Source organism: Cetorhinus maximus, chromosome 15, assembly GCF_964194155.1.
Source record: "Cetorhinus maximus chromosome 15, sCetMax3.hap1.1, whole genome shotgun sequence".
Classification (NCBI taxonomy): domain Eukaryota; kingdom Metazoa; phylum Chordata; class Chondrichthyes; order Lamniformes; family Cetorhinidae; genus Cetorhinus; species Cetorhinus maximus.
The window spans coordinates 58,152,060-58,175,767 of NC_135893.1; the positions used below are offsets into that span (position 1 = coordinate 58,152,060).

A 23,708-nucleotide genomic window follows, 5' to 3' on the forward strand; every position below is an offset into this window, starting at 1 on the left:
GAATGAAAGGAGATCTAATTGAGGTATATAAGGTGCTAAAGGGGATAGGCAAAGTAGACGTGGAGCGGATGTTTCCCCTTGTGGGGCATTCTAGAACGAGAGGCCATAGTTTTAGGCTAAGGGGTAGTAGATTTAAATCAGAGATGAGGAGGAATTACTTTTCTCAAAGGGTCGTGAATCTGTGGAATTCACTACCTCAGAGTGCAGTGGATGAATAAATTTAAGGAGGGGATAGGCAGGTTTTTAATTAGTAACAGGTTGAAAGGTTATGGGGAGAGGGCGGGAAATTGGAGTTGAGGCCGAAATTAGATCAGCCATGACTGTATTGAATGGCGGGGCTGAATTGCCTACTCCTGCTCCTAGTTCTTATGTTCTTATTCCTAGCATTTCTTACTCAAATCCAAGTAGCTAATTCTTTAAAAAAAATATACTTTTCTAAGTTAGACCTATTTAAAGACATTCCCTAACAGCAGATTCTTACCACCAAATGAAGTTATGATTTTTCTGTGACGTCACTGTACATTTTCTTTATAATCAGCTCTGAAGCTGAGGTTTACACCCAGGTCTGTTTCTGCTCAGCTGCTCCTGTTCCTGACTCAGAATATTTCCTATGTATACCAAACCACTTTCCCCCGTGAGCTTAATTCGCTATTTACTTAGTCTCTGTCTCACTCCAGCGTAGTTGCCCGTCTCCTCACTCACCCCTTACTGTTGGGACCGATTTTATTAAGAGAAGGTTGAGAGGAGATTTGATAGAGGTATTCAAAATCATGAGGGGTCTGGACAGGGCGTGTAGTGAAGGCAAGCTTAATCGAGGCATTCAAAAGGGAATTGGATTATCTGAAAAGGAAGAACGTGCAGGGTTACGGGGAAAAGCAGCGGAATGGCACCAGGTGAATTGCTCAGAGAACCGGCGCAGACACAACGGACCATATGGCCTCCTCCTGTGCTGTAACAACTCTGATTCTGTGAAGTACAGAAAGTAATTTAGAAGGCAAATAGGATATGAACATATGAACTAGAAGGAGTAGACTACTTGGCAATTCGAGCCTGCTCTGCCATTGAATGTCATGGCTGATCTGACTGCAACCTCACCTCCAGATTTCTGCCTACCCCCGATAACCTTTCACCCCCTTGCTCATCAAGAATCTATCCAAAGTTCCAAAGGAATGGTGCCTTTTATTGCAAGAGGAATGGAGTATTAATCTAGGGAATTGTACAGGGCATTGGTGAGACCACACCTAGAGTATGGTGTACAGTTTTGGTCTCCTTATTTAATGAGGGTCACACTTGTATTGAAAGTAGCTCAGAGAAGGCTCACTAGGTTGATTCCTGGGATGAAGATGCTGAAGGGTGAAAGGTTGGGTAGGTTAGGCCTATATTCAATGGAGTTTAGAAGAATCAGAGGTGATCTTATTGAAACATAAGATTCTTTTGGTTGTGGGGGGGGGGTGGGGAATGGTGGAGACAGGGTAGCTGCTGGTGCTGGGAGAGGGTTTTCCCTCATGGGGGAATCTAGAACTGGGGACAGTTTAAACTTAAGGGATCTCCCATTTAAGACTGAAGCAAGACATTTTCTCTCTTAGGTGGTTGTTAACCTTTGGAATATTCTTCTCCAGAAGGAGTGGAGGCTGGGTCATTGAATATATTCAAGGCTGAGTTACACAGCTTTTTGATCATTAAGGGAGTCAAGGGTTATTGCAGGCAATCAGAAAAGTAGTGTAAAGGCCACAATTAGATCAGCCAAGATCTTACTAAATGACAGAGCAGACTTGAAGGAGCTGAATGGCCTACTCCTGCTCATATTTATGATCTTAGTCACAACAATTAGTTTTAGGCAGGCCAGTATTCAGTTCTTGAATACCAACAGCTCTGGGTACACCACCAGCTGGATGCATTGATCCCAGAGACATCCAACATTGTCTGAAGCACCACCAGAAAAGGAAGCATCCAAGGGGTTATTAATGGATGAGTTCAATATGGATTTAGCACTTCATGTAAAGGATGCAACTCAGAGAACCTAACAAGATCAAAAGGTGGACACAGAACTGGAAGTGAGGCAAAATGTGGGTAAGAGTTAAGTGATGGGGCAATATGACTTGGAACAGTTCCACAGAGCAGGTGTGTGATGACTGAATGATCATCCATCAAAATGTGTAGAGATGTAGCAAACTGGGAGTGTTAGGAAATCCATTGCTCTGTGGGTCCCTCTGGTGACTGCAACATTTAAGCTACAGCATGTTCTAATGCTGTTACAGTGGCTCCTGCCTTGTAACAAGAGTGGGACCTGTTGTAAGTGAGTTGATTGGTTCCCCAGATCAATTCAAGGGTCAGTGAAGGGCAGTTCTAAGGGTCAGTCAATTTCAGTCAGTCAGCTAGCTTCAGGGGAGGCAGCCAAGAAGCATCACAGGCAAGACAAGGACACAGGCAGAGGTTCCAGTTAAAGAGCGAACTGCAGTTAATAGACCGTGGGGGTCACTTTGGGAGCAGTAATGATTTTTGCAGAGAATTCCAAGAAGGGATCTTCAAAGGTGGAGATTAAAAACCCTTGTGAGAAAGACAAAGTTGTGGTATCTGATTTGACCCGTCAAAGGAACGAAGGCCACGGGTAGGGAACCATACTGATAATCAAGGTCTAGTGATGGGCTGCACATCTGTGTATGAGCTTTAGGCATGCACTACTGCAGAGAGCAAACTGTAGTGGATCACTTTTACAGAGTAACTAGAGTCAGTGGGAAGAGGTGGTGTTGACAATTGAACCTGCAATTTAAATGCAGAGTGCATTATATCTTTTTATATCACGAACAAGATCATCTGAAAGCCAGTCAGGATTGAGACATAGACTAATTTCCTCAGTTAGGAGCCCAATCCTCTGGGCACTGCAATTGTAGAGAATATCAATTTAATGTAATGAAAAAATGGGGAATAAAAGGATTGTTCTTCTTTAAAAAATGAAAAGAATCTATGCCTTTGGATTCCAAATACAAATAATTGCATTAACGTAGCACCTTCAATGGAGTAAATGTTCCCATGGCACTTCATTGAAAAGCAGGGAACAGGTAGAGAGTAAAGGAGTTGATTAGAGTTTATTTTATGAGGATTTAGAAAATTCCAGGGCTAGAAAAGCCTTAATTTTCTCCTTAGAGCAGAAAAGGCTAAGGGGAGATTTGATATTCGTTCAAAATTGAGAGTTTTGATGAGTGGATAAGGAGAAAATGTTTTCAGCAAATGGGGTGGGGGAGGTGGGGATTGATAACCAGAGGAGACAGAATTAAAGGTAATTTGCAGAAACAAAATCTGGCAGGAGCGGAGGGGTGCTATGGGAATTTTTATTTATATAAACGATGGAGCTGGTGTGATTCAGAATGCCTCTGACAGGATGATGGAAGCGGATTCAAAAATAATAAAAGGAAATTAGATATAGATATATCCTTGAAAAGGGGAAATCTGTCGGGCTCTAGGCAAAGAGATGAGTGGAACTAATTGCATAGCTCTTTCATAGAGCCGGCACAGACATGATGGGCCGAATAGCTTTGTTGTGCTGAATGATTCTAGAAGCAAAGGTACACTAAAGATGGAGGGGTTTAGAACTTCACACAAAAAGCGGAAGGAAATTAGGGAGTGGGGCCAAAAGACTAAGGCATATCCTAATACTTATGGCTGGAGGAGACTGCAGAGATAAAATGAAACAAAGTCTTAGAGGGGTTTGTAAATGAAGGGTGAATTCAATGCATTGTAGAATGGAGTTGGAAGCTGGTGAGAACAGGTGATGACAAACAAGATTTTGTGCAAGCAACAGGGTTTTGGTTAAGTTGGAATTTACATAGGATGGTTTTCAGGATACTGGTGAGGACAGCACAATGGAGATTGAGAGCACTGGGGAAGTTCAGTCAGAAAATAGCTCAACTGTGGATAGTGTTGCAGAGGTAGAAGCTAGCGGTTTGGTTTGAATCGCAGCACCTAACTGACCACTTATTTGGCCATCATATTCTAACAGACAGAATTAATAAAACGTATGCCGCTCAATGCGCAAAATAGGAGAGGAATCAAAAAATAGTTGAGAGATGCGGAAAAGCAGACTGTTCACTAGCGTTACTGAGTACCACCTCCAATGGCTTCTCTTGCTTCTCCCACACCATTACCTCCGGTGTTCCCCAAAGGTCTATCCTTGGCCCCCTATTTTTCATCCTCATGCTGTCTTTGTATGAATGTTGGCCAAGCTAGTTTTCACATGTATGCAGATATATCTCACCATCACTGTTCTCAACTCCTCACTGTCGTTAATTTATCAGGCTGTTTGTCAGGAGTGCTGAATGAGCAACAGTTTTCTCCATTTAAATATTGGAAAGGCCAAAGCCATCGTCTTGGGCAACTCCCACTATGAATTCCATTCCCTAGCAATCAGCTCCATCCCTCCTCTTGGCAACTGTCTGAGGTTTAACATACAAATTTGGAGCAGGAGGCAGCCACTCAGCCCCTTGAGCCTCTGCTCCGCCATTCAATAAGATCATGGCTGATCTGATTTCAACCTTAATTCCACATTCCTACCTACCCCCGATAAGCTTTCATCCCCTTGCTTATCAAGAATCTATCTCTGCCTTAAAAATATTCAAGAATTCTGCTTTCACCACCTTTTGAGAAAGAGAGTTCCAAAGACCCACGACCCTCAGAAATAATTTCTCATCTTGGTCTTAAATGGGTGTCCCCTTATTTTTAAATTAGATTCTCCCACGATAGGGAACATCCCCTCCACAGCGACCCTGTCAAGACCCCTCAGAATCTTATATGTTTCAATAAAGTCACCTCTTACTCATCTAAATTACTTGAATGAGACGGTTTGCAATATTGGTGTCACACGTGAACCTATGATGAGCTTCTGACCACAAATCCATGCCATCTCTAAGTCCTTGTGGAGGTGCAGTCCCGCGTTCACATCGAGCATACTCTCCATTATGTGGTTTGGCACTACAACCATGCCATGTGGGATAGATTCAGAACAGATCCAGCAGTTCAAAACTGGGTATTCATTAGGCACTATGGGCCATCAGCAGCAGCAGAATTGTATTTGACTACAATCTATAACTCATGGCCTGCCGTATCTCTCACTCTACCATTATTATCAAGCCAGGGAACCTTTGCTAGTTCAATGAGGAGTGCAGGAGAAGATGCTAGCAGTCGTATCAGAGATATCTAAAAATGAGGTGTCCACCTGGGGAAGCTACAACACAAGGCTACATGTATGCTAAACAGCAGAAGCAGCTTGCTAAATGATCCCACCACCAATGGATCAGATCAAAGCTCTGCAGTCCAGCCACACCCAGTGAATGGTGAAGGACAATTAAACAACTAACCCGAGCAGGAGGTTCCACAAAAATTCTCATTCTCAACGATGAGAATTTGTGCAAACCACAAGGCTGAACTATTTGCTACCACCTTAAGCCAGAAGTATCAAGTGGGCAATCCATCTCGGTCTCCTGAGGTCCACAGCATCACCGATGCCAGTCTTCAGCCAATTCGATTCACTCCACGTGATATCAAGAGCAGCTGAAGGGTGTGGATCTCGCAATAACTATGGGCTCTGACAATGTCCTGATGTAGTGCTGAAGACTTGTGCTCCAGAACCAGTAGTGCCCCTAGCCAAGCAGTTCCAGTACAGCTACAACACAGGCATCTCCTGTCAAAGTTGGAAACTACCCATAAAAAGCACATGGACTGCAGCAGTTCGAGAAAGCAGCTCACCACCACCTTCTCAGAGGCAATTAGGGATGGGCAATAAATGTTAACCTAGCCAGTGATACCCACATTCCATGAATGAATTTTAAAAAACACGAGGTCAGAGGCTGGGAATTCTGCAGTGAGAAACTCATTTCCTGACTCCTCAAAGCCAGTCCACCATCTCCAAGGCACAGTCAGGAGTGTAATAGAATACTCTCCACTTAACTGGATGAATGCATCCAACAACACTAAAGAAGCTCGACAACATCCAGGACAAAGCGGCCCACTTGATTGACACCCCATCCACGTAACCTTAAACATTTACTGCCTCCACCATTGCCACATAGTGACAGCAGTGTGCATCATTTAAAAGGTGCACTGCGGCAACTTGCCAAGCCTCCTTCGACAGCGCTTTCCAAACCTGCAACCTCTGCCACCTAGGAGAACAAGAGCAGCAGGTGCTTGGGAACACCAGCACCTGCAAGTTCCTCTCCAAGCCACACACCATCCTGACCTGGAACGATATCGCCAACTCTTCACTGTTGCTGAATCAAAATCCTGGAACTCTCTTCATAACAGTACTGTGGGTGCACCTACACCACACTGCCTGCAGCAGTTCAAAAAGGCAGCACATCACCACCTTCCCAAAAGGAATTAAGGATGATCCGGGAATTCTGGTCTTGCTAGCAACACTCACATCCTATGGATAATAAAAAAATCATTAAGGCCTGCCTATTCCCACCTCCATGACCTCGCCCGATTCTGGCCCTGCCTCAGCTCATTTGCTGCTGAAACCCTTATCCATGCCTTTACCACCTCTAGTCTTCATCATTCCAACAAACTCTGGCTGGCCTCGCACATTCTTCCCTTTGTAAACTTGAGGTTATCAAAATCTCAGCTGTCCTTGTCCTTCCACACACCAAAATTTCTCCCCAGTTCACCCCTTCTCACCTACCCATAACAGCGCTAACCTTAACTTATATAGCTTGGTGTTCAAATTCTACTTATAGGCCTTCTCTGAAGCGCCTTGGAACGTTTCATTACATTAAGGATTCTATATAAATAGAAATTGTTGTGGCGATAAAAGGATCCAATACGGAGTTTAAGAATAGTGTTATTTCTGCCAGTGCATCAGTAACAAGGAGGCAAATACTCAACTAACAATGGAGCATAAAGGAACAGGTTAGAAGGGTATTTAAATATAGTTATTAGAATATGGAATGCTTTATCACAAGCGGCTGATGAAGTTGACGGTGCCATTTAAGAAAGAATCAGATAAAGGAAAATTAGTGCGGGGGAGGGGGGGAGCGGGGGCGGTGTGTGTGTGTGTGTGGGGGGGTGGGGAATATAGTGCCCAGCAACGTGTGAAGAAGCTTGGATGGGTTAGCCTGTACCAGCATGGGCTAATGGGCCCCTGTACCAAAAATCCTATGGAACCCTGGAGTTTAAAGCTGAAGGCAGGGGACATGCCTAATGGTCTCTTTTAAGCACAGATGCCTGTTAGAGTTCCAGAAGATCAACATACTAGAGAATTCAAGTTCCATACTTCACATGAAGACACTTGTTAAAGATGGCAAGAATAACAACCATTTTGGGAGACCATGTGGTTGCTCTATACAGCAGTATTTATGGTGACCTATACTATACACAACCCTGAAATCTTATGAATTAATGTTCTACCCAGCTCTTCTCAGCCTCATTGGGTGTGATGAATAATGCTTACTTGATCAATCTGACACCATGCCAACAGCATTACCTGCGATACTTAATCCTCAAATATTTCCAGTTTAAAAATCCAGGCTCAAAGAGTGAAAAGCAGTCACACAAAAGGACAAACAGTGAGTTATGCTGGACTCTATCAGTTGCATGGGAACACCACCACCTTCAAGTTCCCCTCCAAGCCACACACCTTCCTGACTTGGAACTATATCACCGTTCCTTCACTGTGACTGGGTCAAAACCCTTGAACTCCCTCCCTAACAGCACTGTGGATGTACCTACACCACATGGACTGCAGCAGTTCAAGGTAGCAGCTCACCATCACTTTCTCAAAGGCAAATAGGGATAGACAACAAATGCTGGCCTAGCCAGCAATGCCCACATGCCATGAAAGAATAAATTAAAAATAAAGACACCTGGTGGTCTGTTAATAGCACAAGTGCACTGACTTTGCCACTTGTGAGAAGATGCGCCAATCACGCTAATGATGCTGCTCATCTGACATCTATTACTGGATCAGCAGAAATTTCTTCCAATTAAATATTAAGAAAACTGAAGGCATTATCTTCTATTCCCACTACAAATTCCATTCCCTCGCCACTGACTCCATCCTTCTCCATGGCAACTGTCTGAGGCTGAATCATACTGTTTGCAACCTCAGGGTCATATTTGACCCTGAGATAAGCTTTCAGCCACATAAATGTGCTGCCACAAAGCCCAGCTATTTCCATCTCCATATCATCCAACTCTGCTGCTGCCTCAGTACTTCTACTGCTGAAACTCTCATCATATGATATTTTGTTTTATGATGACTCGGAGGAGCACCTTGGGATGCTTCACTACATTAAAGGTGCTATATAAATACAAATTGTTGTTCTGGTTGACACTAATATCCACCAATAACACAAGAGATTAAATCTAATTTCATGTTAGATTCAAGTTACTGTAGCACATAGCAACACAACTACACTATTCTCCCTCATTGGTAACAGAGTAGTAACACCTCAAACAATATTGCAGGGTAAGAGCACAACTTTCTCTGCCAGTCAAAAAGACCGTAGGTAATTCCCAACCAAGTTTGAATAAGTAATCAATAGGCTATGCATTCAGAGCTTTGATAAGGACCATTTTCAGCATTATCTTAGAGGTAAACCCGAGATTTAGCCTCTCCATATCCACAATGTCGAGTCATCACCAGAACCTGAGAGAACAGTTGGCACAAATCTTACGTGCAACTGTTCGACTGGTACTGCCTATGATTAGGACCTAACTACAACCACCAGCCTCTGTCATACTACATTACCACGACACGTTAACTAGAAATCTATCACCACCTGTCCATTGCCTGAAACTGATCCCGTTACCAACGGCTACATTACACCATGTACCTGCCTCTTAACCTATGGTTAACCAGAATCAGACAACTTACAATTACATAGCATCTTTGACATAGCAAGAAGCTCCAAGACGCTTTACAGAAGCATTATAAAATTTGACACCGAATCACAAAGGGGATATGAAAGATGGCAAAAAGCTTGCTAAAAGAGGTGGGCTTTAGAGGAGGAGAGAGAAGCGGAGAAGTGGAGAGATAGCAAGGGTTAGCAAAGGGATTCCAGAGATTACAGTCCAGGCAGCCGGAGGCACTGCCAATAATGGAAGGGCAATTAAAATCCAAATCTGGAGGGTAGAATGGGGGCAGCATAAAGTCCTAAGAGAGTTGTAGGGCTGGAGGAGCGTATAGAGAGGTGTGAGGTAATGGAGAGATTTGGAAACAAGAAAGGTTGGGGCGTGCTGAAGGGTTGTGATAGGGAAGACAGAGTACTTGAGAGGGGAGAAATGAAGAAAGAATTGTCACGAGAGTGAGGGTCAAAAGAAGAATAAAGAGACAAGGTCATAAGTAAGTTGGGGGTGGGAGAGAGAGAGAGAGAGAGAGAAAGTGAAATCCACACTTCAAATGGACACAAGGAAAATCAAGTTGCATAGGCAAGATTGTATAGCAAGGTTAACAAGCCATCCCACCAGCAGTCTTAAACCTTAATGGAGAACAGGCAACAGAGAGATGGCAGGCAGTTTGTGTCTGAGTCAAGAGTGATTCCTGCTTAAGTAAACAAAATAGTGTACAAATATATTTTCATGGCTCCCAAGATATCCAGAGCATTCAATGACACTTAATGCTAATGCACGGTCATCTGCTATCAGCAGTATAAACAACACTCGAGGTATCCACTGCATCGTAGACTCTCAAAAATGGACCGGACTAAGGAAACAGGCTCAGAACAGTAAATGTATTGAGTCAATTCCATATGCTTCTACTGAAACCAGAGTGCAGCCCAGGGTCACTGATACCCAATACCAAGAGTGTACAGGGAACATAACCTACGAAATAGCAGTAGAAGATCTTATTCGCTGAAGCACGATTAACATTAAACTTCAGTCTGTCCCTGTCGTGTGCTCGTCTTTCCACTTCTCGGTTGCATTTTTAATTCTACTCATTCATAGGATGTGGGCGTCACTGGCAAGGTCCATCTCTAGTTGCCCTCGAGGTGGTGGTGGTGAGCTGCCTTCTTGCATCACTGCAGTCCTTGTGATGTAGGTATACCCAGTGCTGTTAGAGTGCGAGTTCCAGGATTTTGACCCAGCGACAGTGAAGGAATGGTGATATATTTCTAAGTCAGGATTGTGAGTGGCTTGGAGGGGAACTTGCAGGTGGTGGTGTTCCATGTGTCTGCTGCCCTTGCCCTTCTACATGGTAGCGGTCGTGGGTTTGGAAGATGCTGTCTAAAGGAGGCTTGGTGAGATCCTGCAGTGCATCTTGTAGATGGCACACACTGCTGCCACTGTGTATCAGTGGTGGACGGAATGAATGTTTCTGGATGGGATGCCAATCAAATGGGCTGCTTTGTCCTGGATGGTGTCCAGCTTGAGTGTTGTTGGAGCTGCACTCATCTAGGCAAGTGGAGAGTATTCCATCACACTCCTGACTTGTGCCTTGTAGATGGTGGATGGACTTTGGGCAGTCAGGAGGTGAATTACTCACCATAGGATTCCTAGCCTCTGACATGCTCTTATAGCCACAGTATTTATATGACCAGTCTAGTTCAGTTTCTGATCAATGGTAACCCCCCCCGCAGGATGCTGATAGTGGGGGATTCAGCAAAAGTAATGCCATTGAATGTCATGGGGCAGTGGTTAGATTCTCACTTGTTGGAGATAGTCATTGTCTGGGACAAATTGTTACTTACCAGCCCAAGCCTGGATATTGTCCAGGTCTTGCTGCATTTGGACACGGACTGCTTCAGGCGCAGATGGTGAACATTGTGCAGTGAACATCCCCACTTTTGACCTTATGATGGAAGGAAGCCCATGGATGAAGCAGTTGAAGATGGTTGGGCATAGGGCACTAACCTGAGGAACTCCTGCAGTGATATCCTGGAACTGAGATGATTGACAACCAACAACCACAACCACCTTCCTTTGTGCTAGGTATGACTCCAACTGGCAGAAAGTTTACACCTGATTCCTATTGACTCCACTTTAGCTAGGGCGCTTTGATTCCATACTCGGTCAAATGCTGCCTTGATGTCAAGGACAGTCACTCTCACCTCTGGAGTTCAGCTTTTTTGTCCATGTTTAAACTAAGGTTGTAATATGTCAGGAGCTGAGTGGCCCTGGCGGAACCCAAACTGAGCATCAGTGAGGAGGTTATTGTTAAGCAAGTGCCACTGGATAACACTGTTGATGATCCCTTCCAACACTTTACTAATGATGGAGAGTAGACTGATGGGGCAGTAATTGGCCAGGTTAGATTTGACCTGCTTTTTGTGGACAGGACATACCTGGGAAATTTTCCACATTGCCAGGTAGATGTCACTGTGTAGCGGCACTGGAACAGCTTGGCTAGGGGTGCAGCAAGTTCTGGAGCACAAGTCTTCAACAGAATGTTGTCAGGGCTCATAGCCTTTGCAGTATCCAGTGCCTTCAGCCGTTTCTTGATATCACGTGGAGTGAATCGAATTGGCTGAAGGCAGGCATCTGAGGTGTTCGGGACTTCTGGAGGCCGAGATGGATCAACCACTTGGCACTTCCGGCTAAAGATCGTTGCGAATGCTTCAGCCTTTTCTTTCGCACAGATGTGCTGGGCTTCCCCATCATTGAGGATGGGTTATTTGTGGAGCCTCCTCCTCCAGTGAGTTGAATAATTGTCCACCACCATTCACGACTGAATATGGCAGGGCTGCAGAGCTTAGATCTGATATGTTGGTTCTGGAATTGTTTAGCTCTATCAGTTGCTGTTTAACATGCAAGTAGTCCTGTGTTGTAGCCTCACCAGGTTGACACCTCATTTTTAGGTTTGCCTGGTGCTGCTCCCGGCATGCTCTCCTGCAATCTTCATTGAACCAGGGTTGACTTACTGGCTTGGCAGCAATTGTATATTGGGGGATATGCCAGGCCGTAAGGTTACAGATTATGGTTGAGTACAATTCTGTTGATGGCCCACAGCGCCTCATGGTTGCCCAGTCTTGAACCGCTAGATTGGTTCAAAAAGTGCCCCATTAGCATGGTGGAAGTGCCACACAATAAAATAGAGGGTATCCTCAATGATGAAGATGGGACTTCGTCTCCACAAGGACTGTGCGGTGGTCACTCCTACTGATACTGTCATGGATAGATGTATCTATGCAGGCAGGTTGGTGAGGATGAGGTCAAGTTTGTTTTTCCATCGTTGGTTCCCCCACCACCTGCTGCAGACCCAGTCAACAGCTATGTCATTTACGACTTGACCAGCTCAGTCAGTAGTGGTGCTACTGAGCTCTCTTGGTGATGAACATTAAAGTTGGCCGCCCAGCATATATTCTGCGCCCTTGCCACCCTCACTGTTTCCTCCAAAGAGTGTTCAATATGGAGGAGTACTGATTCATCAGCTGAGGGGGCAGCAGTACGTGGTAATCAACTTACGTCTTTAGATTTCTAAATCTTCCTTCATTTTACCACTTCTGCTTTTAGTTTTAAGCCCTATCCACGGCCCTAGTTATATCATTCAGGACACTGATCGCAGCCCGGTTTAAGGTGAACCCATCCCAATGGAACAGCTCTCTCTTTCCCCAGAACTGGTGTCAGTAGCCCATGAGTCAAAACTCATTCTTCCCAAACCACTCTGAGCCACGCGCTTAATTCTCTAATCTGCTTGACCCTATGTCAATTGGCATGTGGCTCAGTTGACAATGCTAGGATTATTACCTTTGATATTCTGCATTTTAATTTGGACCCTAACGCTTGAAGCTCTCTCAGCAGAACATCATTCTTTTGTTCTACCTATGTTGTTGGTTCTGATGTGGACCTCGAAACATACATTGACGTCACTTTCCTTGGACAGGAATGGTAGGAAAAGGCAATACAGAAGTATTTGGTGAATTGGACATCTTGCTTGGGTGAATAAACCCATTGAATTTAGCAGTAACAAATTCCCCTATCCACCTCATCTAGGCATCTTTATACATATTACTTGCTCACAAACTAGAGACACAGTATGCAATGAAAATTAAACTTTGCTCCTAAATTTGAGACACATGAATATCCCAATTACTAAAATGTCCAGCTACAAATTCCCAAAATAAACACAATTCTTCTTTAAGGTAGAAATTTCTACCTAGAAATTTATTGTGGCTTACGGGTCTTGATGAAGTACGAAGACTTCATACGAAGTAACCAGGCAGAAAGAATCAATCCTGGTTACAAATGCATACCCGGCACCTCTGAACACTTTTGATTTGCATACACCCATGGTTCATGCCGAGTTAATAAATTAATATGTCTACAAAATGCAGTTAAGTTCTCACTTACAGTTGTGGTTGCATTCCTGAAAATCGTGACTTTTAAGTTAAATAACTTTAAATGAATCATGTGTGCTCATAGGAATCAATGTTAAAACTAGAGTTGGGTTCGTTCAGACATTTTTTGCCCAGAAAAGCCAAAGCTCAAGTTGAAATACTGTACATGTGCAGCACTGTGCATTCCCAGCTGGGATAACTTGCAAATTAAAGGAATCATTGAATAAATTCAAATTAGATAACACTAAATCACCCAAACAAGCCCCAAGTAGCACAGCTTCTGTACCACACCCACAGCACTCCCGAAATGCACCTCAACTTTTTTGCTTGCATTTCTTTGCCACATTGTCTCGACCTTGATGTTGCCTACACCCCTTTCTGACAGTCTTTGTGGGCAGTGCCTGTGCGGGAGAGGGGGCAGCTTCCGGTCCCTGCCCTGCGCTCCCAGATCTCAGGCTTCATGCTCTCCCCGTAGCCTCTGGTGACTGTGGTAGTAGCTTGCCCAGAGTTCAGTGCAGGTGGCCAGGGTGGGGGGTGGTGTTGTGCAGACGATGTAAAACCAAGAATGGTGACACAAATTGGAACATGGGCCTTGAAGCATAAACGACACTAACATGAGATGACGGTGTTAAGCAAGGTGACTTAAAGTGAGGACTTACTATAGACACACAGGCAGAGGGTACTGCAAATAAATACAGGGCAATTTCTAACTGAAATTTCCAAATATACTGTACAAAAATAAACACCAGAACCTCAAATTTCATCCTTTTGTTTCTCTCAATTCTGAAGCTGCAAATCAATTTTAAACTCACCAGAGCCACTGTTCTCCTTGTTTTGCATGGCACTTGGCGGTGGCATCTGCTGTGGAAGCTGCTGTTGGTGTAGTGTGGTCTGTTGTGACGTTGGAGGAGGCTGGACCTGTGCTGGCTGCTCTGAACTGTTGCCACCGCTCTGCGAATTTTTGTTCCACATATTCACGCCCTTGTAATTGTACTTGCTCGGGTCCCCCCACGCAGCGGTGCCATCGTCTATTTCCATTTTGCGGCGAATTGACTCTGGAGAAGGTTCCTCCCAGCCTGTAGGTTCCTCCTCTTTTGATGGAGTTGGCATCGGGCCATTGAGCCAGCCAGAGCCAGAAGACTTATTTGCAGGAGGTGCAGCTCCCCAAGAACCATTACTGTCGTGTGGCTTATTCCAGTCTGTGGAGTTACTTGACTTGGTAGGCTCCCCCCAGCCCTGGGACTGAGCAGTCTTTGCGGGCTCCCCCCAGCCCTGGGACTGAGCAGCCTTGCCAGGCTCCCCCCAGCCCTGGGGCTGAATAGGCTTGATGGGCTCCCCCCAGCCCTGGGACTGAGCAGGTTTGGTGGCCTCCCCCCAACCTGTAGTACTATTGGGGTTTGAATTGTTACTATTTGCCCATGTGCCTCGGCCTGTGCCTGGTCTCCCAGGTTCATTCCAACCAGACACAGATCTATCACTGTCATTATCCCAACTGCCTGAGCTCGTCTTCTGTGATTCTCCCCACTGGCCACTCCTTGAATTCTCTCCCCATCCATCAGCTCCAGAAATTCCCCAACCTTGGTTTGATTTCTGCCCATCAACCCATCCCTGTTTGACCTTTTGTGCATCATTCCACGCAGCTGACTTTTCTTCTTTATTCCCTCCCCATGTTTGATTGCTCTTAACCAATCCTGTAGCAGCAGAATTATCCTCCCATCCCCCTTGGCTGCTTGAGCCTTTGGTGTCTCCCCATCCTGTGTTGCAAGAGACTGTAGCAGGCTTTGGATCCCCCCACCCAGATACTGATGAGGTATCATTACTGATAGGGCCAGGCCCATCCCCCCACCCCCCTGAGTTTGAAGTTTGAGACACACAACCTCCCCAGGCCTCTGTTCCATTGTCAGTTTTTCTCTCACTCTTTGCTGAAGGTTCAATATCCCAGGCAGTGTTTTGTTTGATTGGAGTCTGCCCCCAACCTGTATTGGAAAGGACACGTGGGTCCAAGTCAGTTCTACTCAGAATACTTTGGACCATACCCGGTTGGTCAGGTTTCCTTTTTTCACCACGTCTGTTATTGCCATCACCACTTCCTACACTCATTCTATCATGGCGACTCCCTGTGCTCTCTGTGCTCCCTTCACTGTCTGCTGTACCTGAAGTTGATGGAGTTTTAACCCACATATTGTTCTGTTCATTTGGCTGACACATACTAGAATTCTGATTCTGACCACAAAGAGCATCATCTAGACTTTTCCATCCATTTGTTCCCTTCCTATTACCACTTCCATTTAGACCATTATTGGAATGCTGATTGTTAGGCAGTTTGTTCCATTCCCCATTTGAGACATTAGTGCCAGTGTTTGCATTTGGTGCTGGGTTTCCCCAGACTCTTCTAGTCCCTCCGGAGCCTGCACTGCTCCCCGCCCCCCAAGCCACATTGTGGGAGTTGACCACACCAGATTCCCAAGCAACTCCTCCTCTATTGCTTCCCCCATTACTTTTGTAAGCAGTACTCCCAGATCCATTAATAGCAGATTGTGCTAGAGTTGCATTCACAGTGTCACCACTAGTTTGCCCCAAATTACTGCTCGAGCCTGGACATTTTTCTCCAGAGTAGTTAGTGCTGGATGTACCCCAAGTCGTACCATGTGACCCACTGTTCATTCCCTCACTAATTCCTCCATTGCCAAGTTGAGAAACAGAAGTGCCATTTGTAATTGAACAGGCCTGAAGCTGAGATGGGTTTACTGTGCTCATTCCTAAGGGTACACCCCAGGCCCCAGGCCCTGTAAGTTTAGGCAGTTCATTCGTCTGCATCGAACTAGTAGAGTTTGGTAAGCTAGAGGTCAATGGGTTAGTAGTGTTATTTGGTCCATTCATTTCAGTGTTAAGGTTTTGAGGTTGTCCACTGAATGAAACATTCCTTGTACCATTAACTTCTACATCAGAATTCTCCTGCAGTCCTCCCCACGAACCATGAGCTGACGGTCCCATATTAACACTCTGATTATTCATCATTTGACCTACAGTGCTACGTTGAACATTGGTGCCAGAATTGCCACCTGGCACAGGTCCTTGCACAGTATTTCCATCATTTTCCAAAACTGGCCAGCCACCCAGGTTGGCGTTTGGATTCAAGGATCCAGTTGATGTGGAACCTATGCTGCCCCAAGCATTCAGTTTACCATGGCCACTTTCTGGTTTGCCATCTACGTTTTCTGCTGAACCCTGACATGTGCTTGACAAAGGGCCTCGAGATCCTCCCCAAGGCCCGTTAATACTTCCATTTCCTACATTATTGCTGACATTTCCAACCACAAACTGGCTTGAAGAACCATTTCCATTGCCCGTTCTGTTGCCATCACCATCAACAACTGTGTTCCCCGAAGCCATGATATTGAGGTTCTTCTCTGACCCAGAGCTTGAAGCACAGTCAACGTCCATACATTCTGAAGCTAACTCTGGGTCACTGCCAGTGATTGAAGGCCAGGCTTCTTTGTCGGAACCGTCTACAATAACTTTATCCCAATTTGTAGAAGAGTCACCGTTAGTAGAGACAGGTCCCCAGTGAGAATTTTCATAATGCGATCCCAAACCACTGTGATTTATATCTGTAAGAAAAACAGGAATCTCAAGTTTACATTCTATCCTCTCAGCAACACAGTGCGATCTCTATCAAATACACATATTCTTAATGAAGTCCATTGTTTACCAATTTAGGCACTGGAGAGGTGCCAATAGCAATTTCAATTCCACTGCTTGAACTTTTGCAAGCCTCACACAAAGTGCAGCCACCTTACCATACAAATATCTACATATACTATCAGACCAATACTGTTGCAACTTTCAGAATGGAAGGAAAGTGAACCACTTTCATGGGCCTAGGCCATCGTAGATTCTTGTACTTCACTTGAAAAAGTGAACCCACAGTACATGCAACCTGCAGGATAAAGAATCCTTTTGCTCTGCTGAAGAAAACTGATCTTAAGATATTTTCTATTGAACGACCCAATTCTGTAACAATATTTATCAACAGTTGGCTGAATGTGCACCCCAAACCAATTTACAGAATCATCGGAGCAGAACTTCAAGTCAAATAGCAATTGCAGAGAAGTTCTGTACATAAATCCTACTCCTGCTGTCTCTAATCCGCATAACGTTAGGAAGGGAATGTCAGCAGCAAACGTACAAATATTTACTTTCAAATAGAAAATGAAATGCTGAATTATATTGCTAGTTGCTAAATCAGTTGAGCACACATTGGAAGAGATCATGCTAAAATTATACAAGTACCCTAGTCTCACAGCACCTCAATTACTATCCAATTTTGATCAAGGGAAATAAATACTCGAGTCATGCAGTTGGTCCAGAGAAGATCCACCAGGCTGACCTCTGGTTCAAAGCAACAAGTAATGAGCAAAGGCTGCAGAAATTTAGGCTACATAATCTTGAATGGGGAAATTATACTAGACATTTAATGGGACAAATAAGATAAATCTGGAGTGCTACTTCAAGGAATGATGGAGGTGTCAGCTGTGGCTCAGTTCATAACACCCTCGCCTTTGAATCAGAGGGTTGTGGGTTCATGTCCCACTCCCGGAAACCAAGAACTGTGATTGTACTCGAAAGAGTTGCAATCTGTGACTGTTGATAACTCGAAAGAGTTTCAAGGAATGATGACCCTGTGACAAGAAGCATCGATTAACTCTGGTGGAAGGATAATTAGGACCAATGTAATTTCACTATATAAAGTGATAAACACAGGGTGGCCTTGAGATTGAATGCCTTTGAAAAGCTTAGTCCAAGATTGAGAGATGGGGAAGGGGGATTCTGTGTTTTTCAGTTTATCTCCTTTATCTGCATTTATTTTATAATCTTGCAAAAACACTAATGGATTTCCCACAATATTACTTGCAGAGCCTGGAGCACATAGTTGCTAACTCAGCCTGTTCCTTTAATGCGGCTGTGCGAAAATTTGCAGTTGGAAAATACAGTTTTTAAATAATTGAGGACAATGAGGACAACAATAATGGCTTGTAAATTTCTGTCTGCAAGTAACGGTTGGTAGTCTTTTTTTCCCAAAAGATTGCTCTGCATCAGTAACTAAGCGTGATTGATGAACGTAGACTTGACAAGTATACAAATTGCAGGACACTTCTATTCTGACACCGGCCAATTATAGAATGCCAATTTAATACTGTTTTATGGACAACTTTTGAGTTATGGACTCGCGCTTCCCACTAAATTGAGTTGCAACCTCCCAAGTAGGATCCTTACAGCCAGAGTGGACATGATTGTCCCATCAGGAAATGATTTGGCTTTCCTTTTCAAAAAGCAAGAAGTGACCAATGCACGTACAGTGCTACAAAACCAGCAACCTCGAGACAGAGTCCTTGCCGTATGCCAGATCTTGCCAGTTTCTGGGTTGGGCGGATCAGGCCAAGCCAGCTCAAGGGTTGCTCGGACCACTCGGAGTGTGGAAAAAGGCCTGCGCACGTAAGCCAAAGATAAATCCAGTGTGCCACCGCACCAATGCAGTACCCTAGCTGAACAAGCCAGTAAGCTATTTCACTCATTTAAGAACAGAAATCCTTGCATAGCAGCTTATAAAAATGTCTGATTTTTGGATAGCTAGAATTGAGACACCATCTGTAATGAACTGTGACCAATATACAAATTACAAGCTACAGTAAAGCTCAAGTACTTTTATCAACAACTCTATCAGAAAGGAATACTTTTATGCTAATCATGTCAGTAAACGTGATGTATGTCAGACACAGACCTTGCAGCTTTATAACCAGGTGTGATTCAAACACAGGTCTCACAGATGAAATGACTAACCTCTGAGTCCCGATGTAAACTTCATTCGGCATCAAGTTTTGGTGCTGCATCAATTTTAAATAAACAGCACTAGTCTTAGAATAAAAGTTACTTATTTCTATGACTAGTAAATTAGTAGAGGGTTTAGTAGCATAGTGCTTATGTTACTGGAATCGTAGTCCAGAGGTCTGGATCAATGACCTGGACCCAAGTTCAAATCCCACCATAGCAGCTGGGGAATTTAAAATTCAGTTAATTAAATGAATCTGGAATGAAAGCTAGCATCGGTAACAATGACCATGAAACTACCAGATTATTGCTAAAAGCCCACCTGGTTCACCAATTTTCTTCAGGGAATGAAATCTGCTTTCCTTACTTAGTCTGGCTATGGCTGTATTTCGGATCTTGCCAGTTTCTGGGTTGGGTGGATCAGGCCAAGCCACTCGGAGTATGGGAAAAGGCCAGCGCACGTAAGCCAAAGACAAATCCAGTGCACCACTGCACCAATGCAGCACCCGAGCTGAACAAGCCAGTAAGCTATTTCACTCATTTAAGAATTGAAATCCATGCATAGCAGCTTATAAAAATATCTGGTTTTCGGATAGCTAGATTTGAGACACCATGTTCAGACCCACAGCAACATTGCTGACTCTTAACTACCTTTTGATATGGCCCAGCAAGCCCCTCAATCTCTTTGGAACTCCATACCTAACCGCACTATAGAGGTACCACAGACTGCAGGAGCTCCAAGACAGCAGTTCAGCACTACCTGCTCAAGGCTGGCCAGCAATGCCCACATCCAAGCATGAATTTAAAAATTATGACCCAGGCTGGAGGAGGGCAATCAAGCTAATCTTAATTTTCTTAGGCTAAGTGGGGGGCAGGGAAGGAGAAAGCAAAGTAAAGCAGAGCATAAGTTCCCAATTGCTGTCCAGTAACCAGAATTAGAAAGTGAATGTGTGCAGGCAGGTACCAGCTCCATTGTAATTGCTACCCCTGGGCTCAAATGGTTCACTGACCAGGCTAACATTGTGTTGGCTAAGATGGAACTATGATACAGCAATTGTCAATAATTTTGGGAGAGATAGGAAGAAAAGTACAGGTAATAAAATTGCTCTTAGAAGGTAGCAAAAACGTGCGCAGTAAAAATATGCATGAGTTTTCAATCATCTCAAAGATCAAATTTACGGAAAAAACAGAAAAACTGAACTAAGTTTGTAGAAAGAGACCTTTACTTAGTACATGAAAGCACATTATAATCATCTTTCATTTCATCCCTTCCTTATGCAATGCAAGCAACTGCTAACAAGTCAAGTGTTTTACATTCCTGATTTCGAACTTGTTGCTTTTCCCTCTCCCTGGTGGCAAAGGTACCATCTCCAGCCAGTACAAACTAATCAAAACCATCTGTTGGTCATTAAACAAATTACTGAACATGTGCATCATACTGTGTGTAGGTGTGCAGAATCTCAATTTCACGCTGTATCCTTGTCCAAGTATTTGATTAAGCACCTAATTGATGAATGCTTGCCAACAGATAGCTGGTGGTGGAGAATGTATAGACTTGTCATTAAAGTCTGTGACAGAACGCAAAGTCAACTTTTCTAACTTGCCTATTTAATTTTATGAAGTTTAACTAGCAAAAAACCTCTAACTTCAGCCTACATGATAAGCTGATCTTTTAATATCACTACGTCCAGCCACGCATACCAAGATGGTGTTGCCAGTAATATCAACGGAGCAGCCATTCTGACAATTAAATTGCATGTGAATAATATTAAAGAAAACATGCCTTCGATAGGTTGCATTCAGCAGGACACATGATGCAGCTGTTGCCGTTTCGCAGATACACAAAAGAGAAATCATCAGAATATATCCCCATAAACTTAGCTAACACATGGGCATCCACAGGAGGTTAAAGCAAACATTCAAATCTAGAGACACCTTTCTCTCTTAGATCCTGTTCCCTCCAGACAGCAACGTTGAATTAAAGCTCATTTCTCCCTCAGCTGGACTGTACAGCTTCAAATTGCTCTACAACATGGCTGCCAAAGCCTCCCCTGGAGCTGATTTTGTCCCTCTGCCAAGGTTAGTCTGAGCAGTCTCTCATACCACATGCAAAACTAAAATCATGCACTACCAAGCAGCAACATTTTATAACCTAAATCTTAGTTTAACAGCAAAATTGAATGATTAACAAGGCACATGTAATGTCATGCAGTCTAGCATCATCCCTGTGATAATTACGCAAATCCCTTTTTACTGGGAGGTGATTGAAACCCCTGCCATCAGTGCACTAGTCAATATTGAAATGCAGCCAACAGAAGCACAGCAACAGCCACAGTAACAGAGCAGCACTGCGCAAGCTTTGCTACAAACATTCAAGAAATGGCTGCTGGGGAAAATGCAGCCAGAAACGAAATCACAGCGAACACACGGCCCCAGCATTAGAGCTCCAGGCGAAGTGGAGACTATGCACCTTCTCAATCTAATGTTATATCTTAGGTTTGAAAATTTGTTTTAAAAATCACAAAAAAAACATGCTGGTTGAAATATTTTGCATAATTAGAGAACAGAAAATTCCAGCCACAGCGCCTCGCACTTTTATTGTTTTCATGCCATTAGGTTGAGTGCAGTGTGGAAATTGGCTACCAAGGAGAAACCAAGGACAAATGAAGCTGTTTGTCTGCCATGAGCTCAAGTGAAGCAAGCTGCTTGTGAGTTGCTAGGGTAGTGTTCCTATCACACAGGCTGTAGTCAAGTGTAATGCAAGATCCGATGAATGCCTTGCTAAAAATATTCAGTCACTGTAAAACTGATATTTAATTTATTACAAACTCTATTAGCTGCTTTCCATTTAGTAGTCTGGTGACAGACCATTAAAAATACACAATCACAATTGGAGCTCATCAAGATATGGTCAACATGCTGAATATTTTTTAAGTAATACATAAATGCCAATCATTTCAAACAGTTAGCAAAAGTGAACCAAAGAAACCGAAGTGTTCAGAGCAACTAGCCTAGTAATTGAAGTCACCCAGTAACTTGGACAGCCTGTTTCTATTTGAAAACCTATCCAGCGCTCACGAGTGAATATTTTCTCTTTTCACAGAAATTTTGGTACAGAAAGTGACCACTAGCCCACTGTGCAGAAGCTTTCTCAGCTTTAATCCTATGTCCATGCTCATTCCCATTTAATATTTTTATATTTTACCTCTGACCCAATTCCTTCTTAAATGCCGTCATCGATTCAGTTTCAACAATAATATGTATTTATATAGCACCTTTAACATAGTAAAACATCCCAAGCTGTCAACAGGAGTGTAGTAACTTTTTGTTGACATCCAATCACAGAAGGCGATATCAGGACAGATAACCAAAAGTTTTGTCAATGAAATAGGTTTTAAGAAGCATCTTAAAAGAGGAAGAGGAACAGAGGTACACTAAAGGAATTCTAGAGATTAGGGCCCAGGCAGCTGAAAGCATGACGATGAAGGGTGGACTGATTAAAATCTGGGATACACAGAGATCTCAATGGCTTTTCAGGCTGGAGGTGTTTACAGAGATAGAAAGGGGCGAGGCTGTGGAGGGATTTGAAAACAAGAATGAAGGTTTTAAAACTGAGGCATTGTTAGACCAGGAGCCAATGTAGGCCAGCAAACACTGTGGTGTTAGATGAACAAAACTTGATGCAAGTTACGATATGGACAGCAGATTCTTGGGTAAGCACAGGTCTATGTACAGTGGAAGATGGAAGGCCAGTCATGGGACCATTGGAACAGTCAAAGGCATAGATGAGAGTTTCAACAAATGAACTGAAGCAGGGTCAGAGTTGGGCAATGTTACAGGGGTGCATATAGGCAGTCTTGGTGATGGAGCAGTTATGTGGTCCCAAACTCATCAAGGTCAAGCACACAATCAAGACTGTGAACAGTCTGGTGCAGCTTTAGACAGTTGTCAGGGATGGAAACAGTGATCAGGAAGTGGAGTTTGTGACAGGGAATAAAGACAATGGCTTCAATCTTCACAATATTAAGTTGGAAGAAATTTCTAGTCATCCAATATTGGAGGTCAGACAAGCAGAGTGTGTGGACAGGTTAAAAGAGGTCATGATGAGATGGAGCATTTTGTCATCAGTGTACATATATTTTTAGATAATGTTGCCGAGAGGCAGCAAGTAGATAAGACAGGTGTCCAAGGGTCCATTCTTGGGGGAGCTAGAGGTAATGTTGCTGAAGTGAGAAGAGAATCCATTGCGGGTGATTCTCTGGCTACAATTCGATAGATAAGAATGGAATAAGGCAAGGGCAGTTTCATACAGCGGGACGATGGAGAAGGGGTGTTGGAGGATGGCGTGGTCAACTGTATCAAAGATTTTGATTAGGGTAATTTCAGCACTGAGCCAGGGGAGGGGGGTGGGAACCCAGTTGGGCTCCTTGACATACAAAGATGGAATTGCAGGAAAGGTGGGCATGGATTTGGGAGCCAACAACACGTTTAAGGACTTCAGAGGAAAGGGATGTTGGAGATGGGGAAAACAATTTGCAAGGGCAGAAGGGCCAAGGGCTACTTTTTGAGGAGAGGGGTGATTATGGCAGATTTGAAGGAGGGGAAACAGTACTTGAA

General features: G+C 43.9%; 1 protein-coding gene across 9 annotated transcripts in view; it reads right to left on the reverse strand.

Annotated features, from left to right (window-relative positions):
* Window positions 1-23,708, reverse strand: part of LOC144690709 (trinucleotide repeat-containing gene 6A protein-like) — a 248,042-nt gene that overhangs the window by 54,785 nt on the left and 169,549 nt on the right. For all 9 annotated transcript variants that reach the window (XM_078558471.1, XM_078558467.1, XM_078558472.1 and 6 more), the window contains one exon: window positions 14,075-16,873. In XM_078558471.1, the coding sequence (XP_078414597.1) occupies window positions 14,075-16,873 (2,799 nt within the window). The remainder of the gene's footprint in view (window positions 1-14,074; window positions 16,874-23,708) is intronic.